The sequence below is a fragment of the Salvelinus alpinus genome, chromosome 21 (assembly GCF_045679555.1).
Source record: "Salvelinus alpinus chromosome 21, SLU_Salpinus.1, whole genome shotgun sequence".
Lineage (NCBI taxonomy): Eukaryota > Metazoa > Chordata > Actinopteri > Salmoniformes > Salmonidae > Salvelinus > Salvelinus alpinus.
This window is the reverse complement of record NC_092106.1, coordinates 7,081,373-7,103,966: the sequence shown is the minus strand read 5'-3', so window position 1 is coordinate 7,103,966 and position 22,594 is coordinate 7,081,373. Positions and strand designations below refer to the sequence as shown.

General features: G+C 47.1%; 1 protein-coding gene across 1 annotated transcript; it reads right to left on the bottom strand.

Annotated features, from left to right (window-relative positions):
- Nucleotide 1: 1 nt before the first annotated feature.
- Nucleotides 2–22,553, bottom strand: LOC139547714 (striatin-4-like). The gene is made up of 18 exons (XM_071356718.1): nucleotides 22,263–22,553; nucleotides 14,545–14,648; nucleotides 14,377–14,447; nucleotides 13,561–13,639; nucleotides 12,678–12,872; nucleotides 12,233–12,416; nucleotides 11,999–12,155; nucleotides 11,187–11,282; nucleotides 10,771–10,889; nucleotides 10,233–10,408; nucleotides 9,892–9,939; nucleotides 9,641–9,762; nucleotides 8,785–8,952; nucleotides 8,574–8,714; nucleotides 6,487–6,585; nucleotides 6,233–6,319; nucleotides 5,762–5,967; nucleotides 2–5,658 (listed from the first exon to the last, which is right to left on the bottom strand). Exons 1-17 carry the CDS (start codon nucleotides 22,551–22,553, stop codon nucleotides 5,798–5,800), a joined length of 2,307 nt encoding a protein of 768 aa, XP_071212819.1. The 3' UTR covers nucleotides 2–5,658; nucleotides 5,762–5,797.
- Between the last annotated feature and the right edge of the window lie 41 nt (nucleotides 22,554–22,594).

Genomic DNA, 22,594 nt, shown 5'->3' with positions numbered 1-22,594 from the left:
ATTCACTGTACAAAATCGTTATTTTATTAGAATTGTTTGTGTTTTTCTTCTTTAATGACACAACACGAGACCCGCAAAGTAAAGAGAAGGAAAATCTGTCATTTGATACGAGCTAGAATGCAGTTCCAAAAATATATATAATAAAACAAACTCAATAAAAAGCAGGTCTCTTATCCCTTGTAGTTAGAGGAAATTGTTTGAATACAGCTTAATATGATGTACAAAATATCACACAGTGATAAGTTGCTATTTAAAAAATAAAAACACAAAGAAACAAGAGTCCTTTACCTTGGCCTCGGACTGATCACTTTTTGATGGTTTTTTTTCTTTTTCTGATTTGTTAACCGTTTAGTTTTTTACAAGGTATACATTGTCATTATCAATCACAAGCAAGTTCTAAGCCTAGCAAAGAAGAAAGATTTCACTGATGACACTACAGTATTCTTATGTAACAGGGTTATATTGGTGATTCCCCTTGCCACTTTATTGTTAAGCCAATGGGTCTTTAGTTTTGTCTTGCCTTCACCTACTCAACATGGCATCTTATTGGCTGGTTTGCGTAGCTTGCTTACGAGGGAGGATGTTTCAGTTAGAATCGTCCCAGTGAACAAGCACCAAACCAGCGGTAAGTTGTTGGTTGCAAAGCACTGTACTCAAAAGTGATTTTTATACTCCCAAGTGATGATTTAAATGTACAATTTATATCAACCGGTTTGTAAATGTTATTCGAACATCACACATAAGATGCAGTGTTTTTTGGAGAATATTGGTTGTGCATTTTGTTGTAAAGAATTCCCGCCAGTACTAGCTAGCAACTTACTGTGTCTGGTGGGGGGGGTTCATATATTTTGTACAGTGCGTGAGTGCAGAGTTTGGATGGTGAGCCGTGCATTGCATGACGTGCAATTTTGTGCTGTTCCTACCAGGTACATTGTTAAAGATATTATATTGTAATTGTATTATTTTGGTAACTACATGCCCCAGTGAACAAGCACCAAACCAGCGTGCGTGAGTGCAGAGTTTGGATGGTGAGCCGTGCATTGCATGACGTGCAATTTTGTGCTGTTCCTACCAGAATAAATCTCCATGACTGGTGCTACACTTTGGAGTTCGTGTCGAGGATTGATTGTACACAACGCAAGAAGAGTACTGTTACACTTAGATAATAATTATAATCAAAGGGGAAAAAGCAACAAATAAAAAATGAGAATGGACATGTAAATCAGATAATGGTTGCTCTAGTCTTCCATCATTTACAGTCATATCTATTTTCCTCTCGCTTTTTTGATATTTTCACATTGATTTGTCTGTTCTCAGAAGACGGACATATTTGAGCGTATCAGGACCAGTCTATAGCTCAATGCTGTAGACGTACATGTGGACTCTGACTGACACACAGACACGGAGTGCAGAGTTCGTCCAACACACTCATGCAGTCTTAATATTTACGTGAAGGGAGGAAAAATACCAGTGAGACACTTCAGGGCTTGGTTTCCCGATAACGATGGAATTTAGGCGCACAAGTATTTTAAACAATGCATCGTTCCTACAACGGCCGAAGATGTAACATGCGTTTCCCAAAACACCACGCAGAAAGAACGTTCGCCAAGTGGGTCGTTGGAGCATGTGTCGATACCTATAGGATACAAAGAAAGTCTGCTTTCTCTATTCATATCTTACCTTAACATAATTATTTCACAATACTGACAACCGGTCAGCTCCTAGAGAGATGATCACCTGATGGCTGCAAATATTGAGGTGGTTTATTCTAATGCTTAACCAATAATAATGCACAAATCACAGATTCGACATATCATTGCGCACATTACACATGAAATATATTGAGGCAGAAATTGCAGACAGTAGACTAGCCAGCTAAATAGAACTCAATTGATTGAACATGAAATTGATTTCAAAATGATTTAAATAAACAGGCCTATGTATGTAGCCTTTATAAACCTATTTTCAGTATTTATCTTTTAATGCAGTCAACTCGGTTTTCATTTGGTGCACATTTGTATCCTTCGCTTGTTTACAACAATCGCAAAGAACTCAAAAGCCATTGGCAACTTTGTATATGCAGCAGTCAACTTCGGTCTGAAGTTATCTGCGTTCACAGTGAGACAGATAAACATCTCGAATTCGGTTTAGCTGATTTCTTCTGTTCTGTGTTTAAAGTGACCAGGATGTGTTTTTAAAAAAGCATCTAACGACACACTTCGCTGTTCTGAGGCAGTCGTTTTCAAATGCAACTTTAGTAATGGGTTTGGGAAACAGCTTGGCGATTTAACGACGCTCCTATGAAGATTCTAACGATGAACATATGCAATGCACTTCCTGATTTGTCCTCGTTTTAGATTCGGTTCATTAGTAAATGCTGGCAGCCAGCACTGAATTCAAACCGCGAGTTGGTTTCGGGGTGTGGTTTGATGTGAGCGTCTCTTGTGCGTGTTCGCAGGAGGGAAGAGTTAGCCAAATCGTTTCGCCAATTAGCTCCAGATAGCTGGTATGCGACCGTGGCAAAGTTAGTTTAACTTTGGATAGCTTATCTCTGGGGATCGTTTGGGACGTCAATAAATTACACAATGTAAATGGGACAATATTTTCATGTTGCACATCTTTTAGTTGTCTCATTCATTGCTTTCAATATTGCTATATGATTTATAGTTGGTTTTCTGCATTGTATAGTTTTTTTGAGCATTTAAAATATTGCCCCATGTACATTGTGTAATGTACTGATGGTCCCTAACTAGCCCCATAGGGATATCCAAAGTCAAACCAAATTGATCATGAACATTACATTGGGTCATGTGCAGCTGCACTCAGAATTGATGATTACTTGGGTGCAGCCAACTGTGGGAAGGATTCAAATAAACCCAACCTATGGAAAACTGTTATGGTACCTTTCATTCCGTGAAATACAATTTTTTTCCTATCTCGCAAATCTCCGTTTTGGACGAGACTGACTTTATGACCAAAATTATCCTATTTACACGTTGTAGTCAATTTTGACAGTGGAATAAATGCTTCTGACTCACACCGATGCTACATAGGCTATTTTCAAAACGATAAGTTGCTTTTATTTTTTTAGGGGCAGTCGCTCTTTAAGACGCTTTTGGGAAACTGGGCCATGGTCTCCACAACCACGCTAAGACACATACGGGCTCCAGGTAACCTCTTGGTCTAGTCTTGGCGTCTAGTGCAGCTGATGTAGTGCAGCCTATAGCCAACCGTTAGTTAGCGTGTCACTAGAATGCACTTCGTACGGAAGCTATAACGTTGGTGGGAGTGGATGCACTATTACACAAAAAAATGTCCACCGTACTTCCAAGAGGTGGGTGATACCATCTGCTGGGTGATTGACAACTGCGTACTATAGTTATCCTCTCAACAACAAAGCCTTACAGCACACAGTGTGCTACAGTAAGTAGCACTTAGGCATTCTCTCTGCCTCATTGACTTCAATACATCTGAAACCATCATGTAAAAGCAAACACATGAAGCTGACATGAACTAAACCAAACCCACAGAAACCTGTCTGACCAGAGAGAGTGGTTTCCCATAAGGTCGTGAAGTGGAGAGAAACGTTGACACCTCAGTCATTTTTACCAGCAACCTTTGATTCTCTGACCCCTGTAGTGACCCTGTTGCATGTAGGCGCTCTTGGTTAAAGTTGACCTTAACCACAGATCTAGAATTAGATTACCCTAACCCCAATGCTGACTTTAACCATTAAGGGGATGAAAAAATACCTGATCTGGTGTCAGTGGTTTGGGACGAGTTCTACCCCCTCCCTCTGGCGTATGTGCTAGGGGTTGATTCGTAGGTTTGGGGTCAGCTCGTGGCCAGTTACTGATTGACATGGTGCTACTGGACCATTCAATCTTTACTGCCATGCGCTGCCCTGGCCTGGTGGAACCATGTTTCCACAGCCAGAGGGCTCCCCCCTGCCTATGTTCCACCCCGGAAAGTTCAAAAATAAACTTGAAGGAGCCAGGAGGCCGGCTACCCAGCGACATCACCCCTGATCTCTGACCTATATGTCAGTCTATAGCGGACGTCCAAGGCTCCGCTCTTTGTCCGACCTTGTTACCCCTTCCAGGAAAAACAGCTCCACAATAATCCAAGCACAAAGTGATCGCTTAGTGCACAGTCACCCTGTCTAAATTCAGTCTTTGTCGGAGGCCAATGTAAAGGGGCTCGGGGGTTCAGGTAGTGTTTGTTCTTCTTTCCTCTCCAAAGGGGAAAGAGGGAGGAAGGGCTCTTTATGTGGCTTTTGTTCCCATATCCCGGTGGCAAATTTCTCCTCCTGGCTCCATTGACACGGGCGAGAGGCCAGTTTCCCAATATGAGCACTCTGGGTAATTCAGTGCAACCCCCCCGCACAAGAAACAGAAACCTAATCAACAACAGTCATTTCATTGGATTATTTAGATTGTTTCCAAGGACCATTCTGACTTGATGCCGACTTAACGAACAGAGAGAGAATACAGGATGCCACTTTCTGGCAATGTCCACCGTTTCAGTCAGAGGACTCTACTGCGGCATCAACATTAAATGACTCCCGTCATCTCCACACACTCTTTCACAAACCAGCTGTACCGATGAAATGACAAAACTTCACACACACACACACACTATATAAAAAGAAACCAGTAGAAAAGTGTCTGCTTAGCATAGCGTGTTAGTTTCCTATGAGATACAAATCACCCATACAGTATCTCAACACAAACAGTTGGCATGGCTGGAGAGTGATGATACAAGCTATGTCATGCTACTGTTGATGACAAATATCCCAGTGAGAGACAAACAGGACCCCCACACACACACACACACACACACACCTTGAATGATAACAGGTCCCTGATTCAGACTCGGACTGATGAGGTCTTAGCACCAAGATTAAACAAGTGCAACACGCACACAAAACACACCTTTCTACTGAAATGGATGACCATACAATACTGGACACACAAACACTCAGACTTAGTATCTTGGCGATGAGGCTGATATTAAAGCCGTTTGTCCAACACCGGTTAGGAGGCGTCTCCGAAACACACAAAAACCAAAACCCTCAGAAGTCTTTGGAATGAAATGCATTGTTCCCCCACACTGTGGTGCAGCAGACAAATGCTACTGCCATCAACGGGTGGGTACTGGACTCTACTGTAGTCAGGTACTTACGCGTGTTAGCAACTGGTGAGCGACGCTCCTTATCTCTTAAAAAACAAGTTTAAAACGGAAAGCGAACCCGTGTGCGCGCCGCGTCACTCGTCATAGCAGGGGCTGCATCAGCATGCGTAGTGATCAAAGTCAACACACACGGTCTTATAATAACCATCAGTGGACTGTAACAAGTAGAAATGAATGAGAGTATCGTAGTGTAGTAAACGGACCTAATAAACCGAGCGGTCCGATTTAGTCGTTAGAAAAACAGTATGGTTAGTATTGCAACAAGTTTACTGAGGCATCATGGGATCAGCGAGAGAACCGTGGGTAATAGTGTCCTGTGGCGATGACCCAGCCAGTGGGGTGCAGGACAACAGTTTTGTGTGTGTATGTCACTGGATGTGTACGTGTGTAACTGAATGTGGAATTGTGTGTGAGGTTTGTCCATTGTAGTCATCACTCTCCTCTGGCCAAGTTGTGTTAGTCGGGCTGTAATGAAAAGAAGGGACAAGTTCATATAAGTAGAAACTGTAAAGAAACTCAACTAACAGATTGTAAGATAAAGCACAACTCTCTCTCTCTCACTCTGTACCAGTGAGGATGATGTTGTCCCTGTCTGTGCCTCCTCTCAGACGAAGATCTTGGCGAGTGCGTCGGCGCCGGCCGAGGCGATGAAGGGCTGCGAGGAGTGGAAGGCCACGTCGTGAATGGCCTCGTCGTGCTTCTTCCTGTGGGCCGTGATCTCCTGCACACACGTCCTGTTGTCCAGCATCCACAGACGCACCGAACAGTCATGGCCTGCAGGGGGAAGCGGAGAGCACAGTTAGAGTACAGCGGAATCACGTGGTGAGGCTAGAAGCAGTGTGTCCTAATCATGGTCCTGGGGACTCAAAGGGGTGCACTTCTTTTTTTTTTGCCCTAGCACTACACTACACTACACACATGATTCGGCGACTAATCAACTCATCATCAAACCTTTGATTAGCGGAATCAGGTGTGTGGTGCTAGGGCAAAAATCGAAACATTGCAGCCCTTAAAGAAACACTGGATTACTGGTACTCACTGCCAGAGATGAGGTAAGTGCCTTTGGGGTCCGTGGTCAGACAGGTGACAGCATCCAGGTGTGCCACCATGGAGTGGATCACTTTACCTGGTAACACACGCAGGTGGGCGTTACATTGACTTGAATTAAATGAAATGGTAAAAGCATGTTTTGGAGCTACGGGCTAGTTCGACCCAGATAAAACAGATCAAACACGAGGCCTAATTCTGGCGTAGTTACATAGAGGTAGGATTCAGCAGGGGACAGAGGCTGACCTGTCTTGTTGTCGAGATAGCGGATAGTGTGATTCTCGTGTGCGGTGATGGAGATGGGCTCTGAGGGGTGGCTGACCACACAGTTAATCAGCTCACTGCCTGCAGGGGGCGACACACACACAGATCAGCTCACACATCAGCTCACAGACACATACAGATCAGTAGAGGGAGCTCCTCCTGGCTCCTCTCATGGCAGGGAGGCACAGATGGATGCATTTTTTCAATATATATATATATATATATATATATATATATATATAAAGGTATTTTCAGATTTTATTGAACAGGGAGAGGATGAGAGTGGCGAAAGATGGGTCAGTATGCCTGATTTGAACTTATGCCGACTAGGGGTGTAAGGGTACACATATTCGTACCGAACCGTTCAGGTACCTCAGATGAATACATAAAAAATACATATTTACTAAATAAATACACCCGTCCTATAGGCTATGCCGATGCTGCATTGTAGGCCTATGCGTAAAGAGTAAAACAATTTAGCTCATTCCGTTAAAACAACTAGAGGCCATTTTTTGCGCATTCTAATCAAAATTCTCATCTTAATTGGCACATTTTAAAACTGTCATTTTGTGAATATACTCCCATCGTTGTTCAAATCTCCAGTCTGGGAAAATGTTGGTTTCCCAGTAGATTACAACGGCGATGGACAGAGAGTTGTGGATAAAACGTTAACAGTATGTCGCCACGTGCAACGAGAACTGCCTACGCAGCTGCCAACACCTCAAATATGTTGACACATTTACGCCGACATCGCCCCAGTATTCCGGAGCAAGACAGAAACGTTAAAAAAAAAACACAACATCGTCTCCCCTCTGCATTCAAGCAGCCCTTGGCAGCTGATTCTGACCCGGGCCAAAGAAAATACAAGAGCGATAGGTAGGCTATGTTTATATTCTTTACAGTCTCTGGTACATAGCCGTGGATATGCGTCCATTCTCGGTGGTTGAGAATGGGGTGTTTCAGCACCTCGTGAAGGGGCTCGAGCCACGCTACGAACTTCCCTCTTGCATCCATTTCAGCAAACAGCTAGTACCCCGCTCTACATAAGCAAGCCAAAGCCGAAGTTTTCAATGAATTGGCCAATGCATCCTGTGTTGCGCTTGCTTAAGTGACAGTCCATCACATTACCCCGGAGTGGGAGATGTCCTACAGACACGCCCCTTTATGAGAGTCACAAGTGCGTATCTGGCACTGATGGAGGCAATGTCATGGTGCATTCGTGACCATGTGGGAAGTGGGTATTTACCACATACCACTGGGAAAAATCCACTTGAACGGCCCTCCAACTGGTAATTACTAGTGGGAAACTCGTCTATCATTCTGAGCACCCACTTCTCCCACATGTTAACCTCTGACATCATCTAAGGAAATGGCCTCCATAACAGCATTTTCGGCACTGAAATGCAACAACAAAATAAGATATAAAAAGCTATCTATAATTGTTTTCGTTTTTTTACTCTATAATTTGTTTAAAAGCATGATAGCTGTACTTTTAGTTTATGGTTTGCGCAGCTTGTTGGCCACTAGTTTCCTGGGGCGGCAGGGTAGCCTAGCGGTTAGAGCATTGGGCTAGTAACCGAAAGGTCGCAAGTTCGAATCCCCGAGCTGACAAGGCACAAATCTGTCATTCTGCCCCTGAACAAGGCAGTTAACCCACTAGACCGTCATTGAAAATAAGAATTTGTTCTTAACTGACTTGCCTAGTAAAATAAAACATGAATGCATCCAACTGGTATCTATAACCTCTGTGGGAACTGGTAAATTCCCACCTCCCACATGGTTACAAACGCAGCATCAGAGTGTAAACTTGAGAGGCCCAACATAAAAATCCTCTCACAGCAGACAATGCCAAGAAAAATTGTGAATGCTAAACATTATGAATTGCATTTCATTTTCCCGCTGTAGCGAAATGTAATCGAACCGTGACCCTAAAACAGCAATAGGTACCGGTTAACCATTACACCCCTAGCCAACCCCGTACACGTGTGCCAGAGGCTGCGGCATTACCCCTAGCCCAACCAGGCCACAGGAAACATTCTGACAGTATTAGAACAGGCCCTAGGACTCACCGTCCTTAGTCCCGGTGTCCAGGACCATGATGCTCTGCTCTGTATTGAGGTCGTACAGCAGCGTCTCGCCGCCGTCGAATGACACCACTGCCTGGTCGGGGTCAGAGTTCACAAAGGCCACCGAGGTGGGCGTTCCGTGTTCTGAGGGGGGGGGGGATGAGAGAGTTGAGATATAACACACACACACACACACACAGAAACACACGCTCACCTTTCTCCTTGTTGAAGACGGAGAGACAGGGGGCAGAGTTCTGTGGGTCCCAGATGCGAACGGTCCCGTCTGCAGAGCAGGACGCCAGGCGACGGTGGGTGGCAGAGTACGTCAGACTCCACACTGAGTCCTCATGACCCAACAACACACTGCTCTCTATGCCCGGGTCTACACAACAAAGAGAACACACACACAAATGGAAACTACAACGGGATGAAACGGTGTTGCTCCTTGCTGAAACAAGCAAGGTGTTGTAGCAAACGAGTCTTCGGTTGCCTAGGCAAGGGCTTTTCAAATTGGGGTCCGCGGCCCCTCTAGGGGGTCCGTGATTTTCTTTTGGGGGGGGATTCTTTTATGTGTAAAATAATAACAGAATACCATTGTGGATACCATTTGTATGTCTCTTAGACAGTTTCACGAGCCAATGGTAACTAGCGTTAGCTCAATGACGATGTCTACAGGAACAGTTAGCATGCTAGCTGTTCCCGTTCATACAACTCTGGGGAAGTACGTGGATTCACGGATTCATTGCCAAAATCTCGAACTATCCCTTTAATACGGGGGTCCTTGGGTCACCGGTTTGCCTGGGCGGGGTTCCCTGGGCAAGAAAAGTTTGAAAACCCCTGGCCTAAGCAACGACCGGTGACCGCGGTCATTTGGTTGACCAATAACCTCCCTCCAAAAATTCCATGGCCGTCACAGCCCTAATTTCAGTCAATCTGTTTTCATGGAGATGATCATGTGCAATCCACTGACTCAGAGCTGAATACGTTAGCTGGGGTTAACCTGGCCAGTTCTGACTGGTTGACCGGAGGTGAAAGGTGATAGAGGGGTCAGACAGGGGTCAGGGGCTGACCGTAGTTGTCGTAGGGATCCACGTTGATGTCAGGGATCTTCCAGCAGCGCACGGTTCCATCCAGACCCCCGCTGTAGCACGAATCTCCGTCCTCTCCCATTGCCAGAGACAGAACTGCACCACTGTACGCACACACAATCACACAAAGAGTAGCTATTATACCCAGAAACACGCCAGAACACGTGATAGTTGCAACAAACGTGTTTGCGTGCGTTCACGCGTGGGTGCGCGCGCGAGTGGTCTGAGATCACCTGTGGGCTCTGAAGGTGTAGATGGGTTCAACGTCCAGCGCTGCATTTCTGTTGGAGGCAAAGACCAAAATCCATTTACAAATTACAACACAGTGTTATAGCAAACTACCAGACCGCATTCAGTTTCTTTCCCACTCCTGGGCCTGTATTCATAAAGCATCTCAGAGTAGCAGTGAGTGCTTGATCTGGGATCTGTTTTTTCCCCTTTAAATAACAATTAATGAGATTACATGGACAGGAGGGACCTGATCCTAGATCAGCATGACGACTTTATGATACACTTTCTGAATGCAGGCCCTGATATTGGCGTGTTATGGTCGTGCTCTTCCTTAGGCTCTTACTTCTTGGAGTGTATGGCCTTGTTGAGGTTCCACAGCTTCAGGGTTCCGTCCTCGGAGGCTGTGACTAGAACGGCCTGGCTGGGGTGGAAGGTCAACGCTCGGATGGCATCAAAATGGCTACGCAGCGTGAAGCGAGGGTTCCACGTCCTCTTGAACTCCTCCCGGTTGTCCTGCAGCTGCACGCACACAGGTGTCAGAGTGTTTGTGAGTGTATTCATTTAGCAGCAGCGGGCCGACACTGCTAAATTGTTGCCACCTATTTTTTTTGGGGGGGGGGGGTAAACTTAAACGACGAAAAACAGATATCAAGTACGTAAAAAAGATAATGGAGCTATATATTTATAAAACTAACAACCACCAAAATGAAAACTAGACGGTCAGGGAGACTGTAATTGCATGGGTCCCCCATTGATTTTGTTATATTGTTTGAGTCACTCAGATAGCATAAGAACACGGCTTAAGCCATGTTTAAAACTGCAATTTCTTCTCTCAGTCCCCTCAGTCCCCCCCTGTTGTGTGTGTGTGTTCAAGTATTCACATCCACGGTGAGGTCGTTGTCGTTGGCGACGGTGAGGTCAGCCAGCTCTCCCAGGTTCATGTCTCCGCCCCCGACGGCGTCCAGGATGAAGACGTCAGAGGAAAAACCCAGAGCGCCACCTTAAGGAGCGGAGGAAGAACAGCTTCATTAACCAACCATCTTATCAAAAACATCCCTTCCTTTATTCAATACTAAAACAATTACCTCTTCAAAGCAGTATCCCTTTTAGATGAGAGAGAGAGAAGCAATTTAGCTGCTTTGGTATTCTGTGTTTTTTTTTAGGATCTCCATTAGCTGTTGCGAAAGCAGCAGCTTCTCTTCCTGGGGTTCCACGCAAAACATGAAACAATACAGAACAGTGTAGAACATTTGGTACAGCAAGACAGGGAGAGTTTTGGGGGCGGGTGTTGTCTTACCTTCCCCGGAGCGAGACTGTCCCGACACAGAGGGGGGCGGGGAGGGTTTGGGGGGGAAGTCCGACATCATGCCCTGTAACTTGTTCCTGCGCTTCTCTGAACCAGGCCAGTGGAGAGAGACACAACACACACAGTCATGCAGAGAGAGAGGGAGAGAGAGAGAGAAAGACACACACACACACACACACAACACACACAGTCATGCAGAGAGAGAGCGAGAGAGAGAGAGAGAGAGAGAGAGAGGGACACACACAACACACACAGTCATGCAGAGAGAGCGAGAGAGAGAGACACACACACACACACAGTCATGCAGAGAGAGCGAGAGAACGAGAGAGAGAGAGAGAGTGCAGACAGAAAGACAGAGAGAGACGTGAAGGCCGAGAGAACACATGACCACGCATACAGAAGGAGAGACGATGAGTGATCAGAGAAATAGAAAGAGACCAAGAGACACGGACCGAGAGACAGGCCGAGAGGTGGATGTAGAGATAGGGTAGACAGACACCAAACAGCATGCTTAATGCTAACAGAACACTTTGCTCCAGATAGAGAGAGAGAGAGACACGTGGTTGACAAAGGCACCCACCAAACACAACACATGTAATAGTGAGACACACAGACAATGGTTCACCATAGGCAATGGTTTATTGGCAGTAGAGGTGAGAGTACAGAACATGTGACTCCCTAGAAAGAGAGAGATCGGGATGAAGGGAGAGAGGGACTGACAAATAGAAAGAGACAGACAGAAAGCTAGACAGACGAAGAGACAGACAGGTGTGGTTGAGGTGGTTGCTATGACGATGGCGTACCTAACTCCCGGCCGTCCCCTGAGATACGGGCCTCTCCCGCCCCCTCCCCCTCCTCCCCTGATCCCAGGAAGTCAAACTCGCTCAGGGCATCCTCAGAGTCGTCTTCATCCTCCTCATCATCAGGGTCCAGGTCTGTGGTCATGGGCTCAGTCCCCATCTACACACACACAGAGAGAGAGAGGGCTTTAATACACACACACACACACACACTTTGCCGTGTTGACGTGATCGGACCTTAACGCGCGGCTTCTTGTTCTTGTTGCGCTGCCCGTCTATATGGTCCGTGCCCATGCCCTGGAAGTCATCTTCCTCATCACTGTCATCCTCATCATCATCCTGGCAGCCGTGTAGGAAGGGGATCTTATCCAGCACGGAACCGCCCAGACGCTCCTTAGAACCATCCTTCCCCGCCGCGTTCCTACCGACACACACACACACACACACACACACACATCAGATGCAACCTACAACAGTAACAACATTACTGACAGTTATAGAGATTTGACAAAAACATGCAATACACCATCACAGACATAGTACTCATCAACGGCATGACTACCGCGGAGACAAGCTTCCATCATCACTGTCCACAGCACCCTACACCGAGGACAGGGGTGTGTGTGTGTGTGTGTGTGTGTGTGTGTGTGTGGTGGTGTGTGTGTGTGTATAGGGGTCTCACCTCTTGATCTGTTCCTCTATCTGTCTGATGAGGAGTGACTCCCCCCCTGCCAGGGGCTCGGGGTCCGGGGCGGGCTGCTGCTCGCTGCTGGCCGGGGCGCCGTTAGCCTCGGGGCTGGTACGACCCAGCAGGGAGCGCACACGCTTCGAACGCATGTCCAGGATGGTGTCCGAGTAGCCCACCTCCTCCAGGTACCTACACACACACACCGAACACACACACACACGCAAACCATGGCCACACACACACGATTAGCCTCTTCATTCAGACTCAACAGTTTGTTTAAAGTGTTGAGAACAGTGCTGCTCTCTCGCTATGGGGAGGAAGCCTTACTCTCGCTATGGGGAGGAAGCCTTACTCTCGCTATGGGGAGGAAGCCTTACTCTCGCTATGGGGAGGAAGCCTTACTCTCGCTATGGGGAGGAAGCTTTACTCTCGCTATGGGGAGGAAGCCTTACTCTCGCTATGGGGAGGAAGCTTTACTCTCGCTATGGGGAGGAAGCCTTACTCTCGCTATGGGGAGGAAGCTTTACTCTCGCTATGGGGAGGAAGCCTTACTCTCGCTATGGGGAGGAAGCCTTACTCTCGCTATGGGGAGGAAGCCTTACTCTCGCTATGGGGAGGAAGCCTTACTCTCGCTATGGGGAGGAAGTCTTACTCTCGCTATGGGGAGGAAGCCTTACTCTCGCTATGGGGAGGAAGCCTTACTCTCGCTATGGGGAGGAAGCCTTACTCTCGCTATGGGGAGGAAGCCTTACTCTCGCTATGGGGAGGAAGCCTTACTCTCGCTATGGGGAGGAAGCCTTACTCTCGCTATGGGGAGGAAGCCTTACTCTCGCTATGGGGAGGAAGTCTTACTCTCGCTATGGGGAGGAAGCCTTACTTGCGCAGTAGCTGACGGCCCTCCTTCCAGGACATCTGATTGGCTGGCTCAGATTCAGATTCTGCTGGCCCATTGGGCACTGTGGGATAGACGAAGAGTCAATCAGAGGAGGAAGCTTTGTTGTAACAGAAGCAAACACCAGAGCAGCCCTCAAAGCTCGGTGCACCCCCCACCCACCCACACACAGACACAGTTAAATGGGACAGATGTGGAAACAAAAGCATGGGGAAGTTACTAGTTCTGCTTTATCTAGGCTACATAGTGAACCAATCACTGATGCAACATTCTCCACAGTGAAAAACCCAAGTCTGGTATCAGATATAGTGAGCTGACACAGAGGGATGCCGTGACAGATTTACATGGAAAAGTGGAATGTCTTCTGATAGTCCACAGAAGGGCTGTCAAACATACGGCACGTGTCCCGGATCCGAGAGGGTCCAATCCGGCCCGCGGGTATTTTGACTAAAAAATAGATTATAAATGTTGTCGTTTTTTGTGTGTTTTTTATTTTAAAAATTCAGGGGGACGGGGGAACGAACTCAATATACTTTAAAATGACTAAAACCGAGTGTAGAAATGATCATGGACATACATTCATACAGTATCTTGACTGTGTCCGGCTCACTAATAATTACCATAGTGAACGCTAGAAAGTCAGAGAGCATCGAAAATGAAGGGTAAAGGAAACATTTCTCGAAAATGTGGACGCCCTCCGGACCTCGTTGAAGACAGAACGCGGCCCCTGGGGCAAAATGAGTTTGACACCCCTGGCCTAGAGCATACGTAGAGCATACGTAGAGTCTACATAAGGTCTACCTTGTTCTGCCTCTGGTTTCTTCTCCCCTGGGCTCTGGTCACTGCCTGTCTTCAGCTTCTGGTGTTTGGACCTGCAGAGAGAGGAAGAACCACAAGATGGCAGTGTTACCCAAGCCTTACACTCTGCGTGTGTGTGTGCGTGTGTGCGTGCGTGTGCGTGTGTCTGACCTCTCCTGTTTAAGGGCGTACTCCAGCATCTTGATCCGCCTGACCAGGTCCTGCTTCATGTTCTCCTGCCCCTTCCTCTCACCCTGGAGGAATGTCACCTGAGCCTGTGAACACACACACACACACACACACACACACACACACGTCAAGGACATGCACACACACAACACACATAACATTATCTGTTACCAATCAACGCAACTGAATTGAGTATACCATTTCCCAGTTATTTTAAGCGAAGTTTGTTTGGACCCACTAAACAAATGCCATGTACAGTGCAGAAATACTCGCTGTTTGGTTTCGCAAACCGACGTTCCTTACAAGTCCCAGGCTAAGTAGTGGGTTGTGGAGGGAGCTGCGTTCTGTATTTAGAACTTCTCCTGACCAGCAAACCCGAGCCAGACATCTGGAGGGGAAACAATCGTGAGGAGAGGAGTGCGTGTGTGTGTGTTGCGTGTGTTCGTGCGCGCGTGGTCCCATTGCTCTTCTGAGACCGCAAAACACACACACACACACACACACTCGCTAACACACAGAGCCCCAGAAAAGTAGAACAGCCTAAAAAAAAAAACGCTGTCTCATCAGGTCTGCGCGATGCCGGCAAGATCATACAGCCGAGACACACAAACCGCACTCATGAAAACAAAATAATGACACTGCGCTACTGCAAAAACTACCTCTGCTGATGGCTCATCACTTAGTCTACTGGGACACGCTATATCTGTTACACTGGCTATTCTGAGAACACAGCATCTCCTGTGCGCTTCAGCTAGAAGTGTCCGTCTGGTTTTAGCAGCAGCTCCAGCCATACCTACAGACTCCAGGTACTAAAATACCTGAAGGGCACCATGCTCAGAGTTGTCTGGGGTAGCAGGGGAGCAGCCACGCCAGGTAGAGAGGGAAGCTACCAGGTAGATGCACTGTGGTTGGGTGCAGCCAGGAGAGCAGAGCACTGGGACACAGAGGGGGGGCGTTGTGGAATGGATCGACGTCGTCGTTAAGTGGATGGGGTTCTCACATGGTTCTGTTCCCTCCCCGACAGGGGCGAGCTGCGACCTGTCATTCTAACGCATTTTTCTTTACACACACACACACACTTACTTCTTTGGAATGTCCCTCCCATCTCAGATAAGCATCAGTGATCTCTCCCAATACTATTCCTTACATTCCTGGCTTCTGTCTCCACTGGCCCACTGCAATCTGACATGGCTTTATTTGCCGTGTGTGTGTGTGTGTGTGTTTTGTGTTACAGTGTACACACAGGAGCATGTCATCAGGATCCATGAGCATCACGTCCACGTCCACTTGCTTCAGACATGCACCTTTCCTTCCTTCCTGGAAGAGCTGGAGTAAAGGAGTCTACTGTAGGGGATTTAGTTCACTCTGAGAGGGCTGCCCTACAGATCAGTGTTCTGTGATCAACCACACATCATGAAATGTTCCAAGCATATACACTATATATATACACAAAAGTATGTGGACACCCCTTCAAATTAGTGGATTTGGCTATTTCAGCTATTTCGGCTATTTCAGCCACACCCGCGGCTGACGGGTGTATAACAATTGAGTGCACCGCCATGCAACCTCCATAGACAAACATTGTCAGTAGAATGGCCTTACTGAAGAGCTCAGTGACTTTCAACGTGACACCGTCATAGGATGCCACCTTTCCAACAAGTCAGTTCTTTAAATTACTGCCCTGCTAGAGCTGCCCCCGGTCAACTGTAAGTGCTGTTTTTGTGAAGTGGAAGTGTCTAGGAGCAACAACGGCTCAGCCACAAAGTGGTAGGCCACACAAGCTCAAAGAAAGGGACCGCCGAGTGCTGAACCACGCAGCGCGTAAAAATCGTCTGGCCTCGGTTGCAACATTCACTACCCGAGTTCCAAACTGTTCGTCGGGAGCTTCATGAAATGGGTTTCCATGGCCGAGCAGCCGCACACAAGCATGAGATCACCATGCGCAACCCCAAACGTCAGCTGGAGTGGTGGAAAGCTCGCAGCCATTGGACTCTGGAGCGGTGGAAACGCGTTCTCTGGAGTGATGAATTTGTCAGCGAGATCCATCTGGCAGCATGGTCCATACAGAAAGGGTTTGTTGAGATCGGTGTGGACGAACTTGACAGGTCTGCACAGAGCCCTGACCTCAACCCCATCGAACACCTTTGGAGATGAACTGGAAAGCCGACTGTGAGCCAGGACTAACCATCGCCCAGCATCAGTGCCCGACCTCACTAATGCTCGTGGCTGAATGGAAGCAAGTCCCCACAGCAATGTTCCAACATCTAGTGGAAAACCTCCCCAAAAGAGTGGAGGCTGTTATAGCAGCAAAGGGAGGGACCAACTCCATATTAATGCCCATGATTTTGGAATGAGATGTTCGACAAGCAGGTGTCCACATACACTACATGACCAAAAGTATCTCACAGGGTCTATGAACAAACTCACTAATCAATTTGGTGTAGACTCGAATATAGTGGGCTGGATCCTTGATTTTCTTACTAACAGAACCCAGAGGGTGAGGATGAACGGGTGCCCGGCATCATCAATAGCCTCACCCAGGGGTGTGTCCTCGCCCCTCCTCTATATCCTGTACACTGACGTCGTAGCCAGTGCGAGCACCAACACATCCTGAAGTTTGCGGATGACTCAGCAATGGTCAGTCTGCTTCATGCCGATGAAACTAACCACGGTCCTGTTGTGAAGGACCTTGTACATTGTTGCCACAGTGCTTTCTTACAACCGAATGTGACAAAAACCAAAGATATGTGTATTGACCCCTACCTCTCATAACACTATCCTTCAGGGCCAGGTGGTAGACACTGTAGCCAATTCTAAGTATCTTGGGACCGTGATTGATGATGAATCGAGCTTCCGAGTGGAACACTGACAAGTTGTGGAAGAAGGGTAAAGAAGGGCCAGCGACACCTGGCAAAGTTCCAGGTCGACGGGGACCCTGAAGACTCGATTTCTTTGATCCGTTGGTATGGTAACCTTGGTGTCGAAAGCATAGAATGCACTAGCTAGAAGAGTGAATGTGGGCAGTGAGGTCATGGAAGTCCAGCGGACTGACCTGTACAACAGACACATCCTGTCTGACAGTGCCCACCCCCTACAACAGGAGCGCCATGTCCTACCCTCTGGCCCCTGGTGTAGATTCCCCAACTGTTAAGACTAAAACAGGTACGAGCACTCCTTTACCCTTTACCCCTACGGCCATTGGCCTTTTGAACACAGGGAATACGGTATTTTGATGATGTCGACGTGATGCTTCTGAGAATGTGCACAGCGCACTTCACTTACCTTCTATGTAGGCCTTACTTTATACTATTGCTGCTGCTCATGTTCATCATTAGCAATGTTATGTTTATATTGACGGCTGCCAATCCATGGCTGATTCAGTAGCATTGTATGTATGTTTCACGTTATTCTTTGCTGCAAAACCAATTGCCCTCTGGGACAAATTAAGTTGAAACCTCAACCAAAAGAAACAGCTGTGAACTGTAATTAAAATGGCATCAACTATGTTATAAACATGCCTGTTGAACACTGGCACATAAACCAACACCGGTCTTAGCACAAAGACAGGCTAAAGAACTACCTTTCTAAGTAAAAGCACTTCCTGTATGCTTCCTGTATGCTTCCTGTATGCTTCCTGTATTTGCCATCTCTGTGTGGCCTGCTGAGGAGTTCAGTCAGTCCCACCCACCCTGCCTCTGGACAGGGTCAAGGGCAGCTCTCCCTCTCCTATACCCTCTCTGCCATCCTCCATCCCTCGGAGACGCATCAGCCGACAAGTAGAGCAGAGGACTTTTCAGGGACAGAGAGCTGGAGTGTGTGTGTACCGTGCGTGCGCATGTGTGTGTGTGTGGGAGCGCGCTTAAGGTCTGCAAAAAATGTCAGCTTGTGTGCATGTGTGTCTTTACGTGCGTATGAGTGTGAGAAAGAGAGGGCAATTGGAGTGTGAGAGAAAGAGAGAGAGAGAGAGAGAGAGTCAGTGGGGGGACGTACAGTAAGAGCCCAGAAGTGGGGGCGAGTGAAGCACAGTACTGTACATACGTGTGCCACGCATTAGAGCACTGGTCTTTTCATTAGAGCTAAGAGAAGGGCATTACGGGCCCCCTACTTAACATGCCCCAGCAGGAAGTGATGTCATCTTGGTCACCACTAGTCGGAGTGCCACTGATCTTGAGTGGCAATGGCTACAAAGCGCTCTGTCCTTCTATTTATGGCAAGTAGTAACTGTGCCACAATTGTGATCGCAAAGTTTAAATCTACAGTAATCTGACGTTTATTATCCAACTAGGAGCGCTGTAGGTCTTTGATCAGCACCAACTGTATTACCATAATTAAGTAGGACAAGAGCAGAAACACTCTTCTCGTTTCTCTACAGACTCAGCAGGAGTATATTCAGATATTCAGTAGAGAAATGACTGCTTGATTTGGAACCCTTCTGCAGTTCTACGGGCCTGGTGTAGCCTAACAGAGGTGAGAGGCTTACGGGTTTTATAGTAGTATCCCTCATCCTCTCGTTCTTGAAGGAATCACTGATCTTACCTGACTGGATAGGATTACGCCAGGGCTGCCACCACATAGCTTAGTCCAATCCCCTGTCATGTGAGATCAGTGATGACTAACAGGGCCCAGAGCGGTGCCCTCTGCAGTGCCACCTGTCTGTCCCCTGGCCTGGCCTGCTGGCTGTAGTCACATGGCCCTGTGGCTCTGCTCTGGGGACGTCACACCTGGTCCACCCTACGCTGGGTGCGTATATAAACGGATGCATCCGGTTTTCAGGGGAAATGGAAAGAATAGCCTGTGACGCGACTTCCACTTTTGGACGTTAACAAGGCGACACTCCACTTGATTGGTTGAACGGTGCAGAAGAGAACTAATCTCTCGTCAGGACCAGAAAGAAACGCCTGCTACGTTAGGTTACACCTGCCCCAGCCAACTGCTCGGCCTGGCCCCGCCACAGCCTGCCTGGCTGGCTGTCACAGGAGACAGAGTGCCACAAGTGTTCCCGTTTAACGACCTGATTCAGCCCTAAAAAACATACCACTGGCACACCATACACACACTGTCAATGTCACATTGACACACACACACACACACACACACACACACACACACACACACACACACACACACACACGGGAGGGAAGGCCAATAATGTTTTCCACGCACCGGGCAGTCATCAATCAACAACTTTTGGTTTGAGACAGAGCAGCAGCCCAGAGGAAACTGTAGGCTATATTCTGTATGGTGTTGTGTGTTCTGTGTGTATGGAGACAATTTAGGCCTACATACATACAGTTGAAGTCGGAAGTTTACATACGCTTAGGTTGGAGAATGTCTTGTTAACAAACTATAGTTTTGGCAAGTCGGTTAGGACATCTACTTTGTGCATGACACAAGTAATTTTCCAACAATTGTTTACAGACAGATTATTTCACTTATAATTCACTGTATCACAATTCCAGTTGGTCAGAAGTTTACATACACTGAGTTGACTGTCCCTTTAAACAGCTTGGAAAATTCCAGAAAATGATGTCATGGCTTTAGAAGCTTCTGTTAGGCTAATTGACATAATTTGAGTCAATTGGAGGTGTACCTGTGGATGTATTTCCAGGCCTACCTTCAAACTCAGTGCCTCTTTGCTTTACATCATGGGAAAATCAAAATAAAATCAGCCAAGACCTCCACAAGTCTGGTTCATCCTTGGGAGCAATTTCCATAATTTGTGGGCAGATCTGAAAAAGCGTGTGCGAGCAAGGAGGCCTACAAACCTGACTCAGTTACACCAGCTCTGTCAGGAGGAATGGGCCAAAATTCAACCAACTTATTGTGGGAAGCTTGTGGAAGGCTACCCAATACGTTTGACCCAAGTTAAACAAGTGTAAGGCAATGCTACCAAATACTAATTGAGTGTATGTAAACTTCTGACCCACTGGGAATATGATGAAAGAAATAAAAGCTGAAAGAAATCATTCTCTCTACTATTATTCTCACATTTCACATTCTTAAAATAAAGTGGTGATCCTAACTGACCTAAGACAGGGAATTTTTCATGGGATTAAATGTCAGGAATTGTGAAAAACTGAGTTTTAAATGTATTTGGCTAAGGTGTATGTAAACTTCTGACTTCAACTGTACATACATGTGTTTGTGGGAGATGAGAGAGCACATGCGAGTGATAATGGACAAGTGTGTGTCCTGCACACTTGGTCTCAGAGCATGCCTACCCCTGGCGCATCCTCGGCTCAAGAGGGATGGCAGAGAAAAGACACCAGGCATTGCCTTCTGTGTGTGTGTGTTTGTGCCACTGGGCTTTCCCTAGTTTAGCAGTCACGTGGGTCCTCTTATGTAAACTGCTGGGCTACTGTTTGAACAGGGCACTCAACCGCTCCTCTCGCTCTGTCCCGTCCCAAGTTCTCCCAGCTAATTCGGCCTGAGAAAACCAGACCACACCACACACACACACACACACACACGCATACACACACACACACACTCGAGTTCACGCATGCACACACAAACATTCCCGCCTTCACACACATGTTCACGCATAGAAATTCTTCCCAGTAAGAGACTAGTGGTGGCGGTGACATACTTCCGACATCCATCCGCACGCTGCTATAAAATCAACACGGCCTGTTTGTTGTGGTTCATCCATAATATATAAAGTTCCTGTTTATATCTAGGCTATAGCCTATAGGGTAGAGTGAGAAGGATAGTGAAATACACTGACAGCAGTGGAATGGCATTCTTTTTCTACACGGGCCTTTAGGCTACTGTAAATAATCAAGCAAAGTCCTATTTCAGCAGCTCATGTTCATTCATACTGTTGTTCATACTGCTGACACAAGGCCACATACGGGGAAAGCAATGGGGAAAAAACAGGCTTTGCACTCCCCAGGCAGGCATGAGTGAAAATGTTAATGTGTGTAAACGGCGGAAAAGGACCACATTACGTCATCTGTCTTTTTTTTTGTGCGTGGCTCCGGGATTTACAAACGCATTGGCATTACTGAATCCCTGTTGTAATTGACGGTGAGTCACGTGACCCACCGTAATCTCGCACGGAGAAAAATAGAAACCGTCAAAGGGGTTCAGAAACAGCGGAGGCCAACCGTCTGGCGTTAATTCTAACCAAGTTAATTACCGTTGGAGCAGCTCGACTATAGCCGATTGACACCTCCACCTGTGTGATCCGCTATATATAGACAATGTCGATTATATGTCTGGCTGCGTTGGGATCAGCGGGTGAATGACATTGACTGCGCCTCAATGTAACACTGCAATTAACACACACGAACAATTTAAAGTCCTGTGAGTGATGCAAGACATTAAGTAAATTCACAATCCAGTGTTTTGGATTAGTCAAGAAAGGTGACATCATTTTCTGGAATCCCCAAATATTGGGTTTGCTTTGATCCCAGAATAACGCGTGCGTCTAAACCACATCAACGCTTTTGAACTGACGCAAACATAGCAACATTGTTTGAAGTTACTCTAGCTAACAACCTGGAGCACAGGATGAAAATATGTGTGATTATGTGGACAGTATTCTGTCCGATTAGTGAAACTATTGAGGAACGGTCGTGATTTCTGTGGGATCTGAATAATGGCAATGCTAGGCTAGCTTTTTCCCAAATCGTAGCAAGCTACTATAGTCATAACTAGTCTACATAGCTATAGCTAAATAATAACATTGTAATTACCCTGAGTTCGTCTCTCTCGGCTTCCCAGCGATATTTCTCGGCCTGGAAGCGTCCCCATTCGAACTGGATAAAGTGCAAGATCCCAGGAAGCGATAGGCCTGCGTCGCAGTCTTGCGGTTCCCGAGGCTGCGACGATCCAGCCATCGCCCCGGCTACTGATGCCGCGGCGGCCGCTTCTGTTGTCGCCTGCCCGAGTACCGATTTCGGCCCGTTCGGATTGCGCCCCACACCGCTGCCTCCAGAGTTCTGGTTCGTTCCCCCTGCTACTCCGCCGGATCTTTCCGCCTCCATTTTAGCGCTCTCGCTTTCGCCAGGACAAGGAGGTGGAAACA

What these genes read in the sequence shown, in the direction of transcription:
- LOC139547714 (XM_071356718.1), bottom strand. Translation starts at nt 22,553, where the DNA reads ATGGAGGCGGAAAGATCCGGCGGAGTAGCAGGGGGAACGAACCAGAAC. An exon ending in ACAGTCTCGCTCCGGGGAAG is followed by an intron (nt 10,890 to 11,186) that starts GTAAGACAACAC and finishes CCGCTCCTTAAG; the next exon opens with GTGGCGCTCTGGGTTTTTCC. An exon ending in GGATCCCTACGACAACTACG is followed by an intron (nt 8,953 to 9,640) that starts GTCAGCCCCTGA and finishes TTTGTTGTGTAG; the next exon opens with ACCCGGGCATAGAGAGCAGT.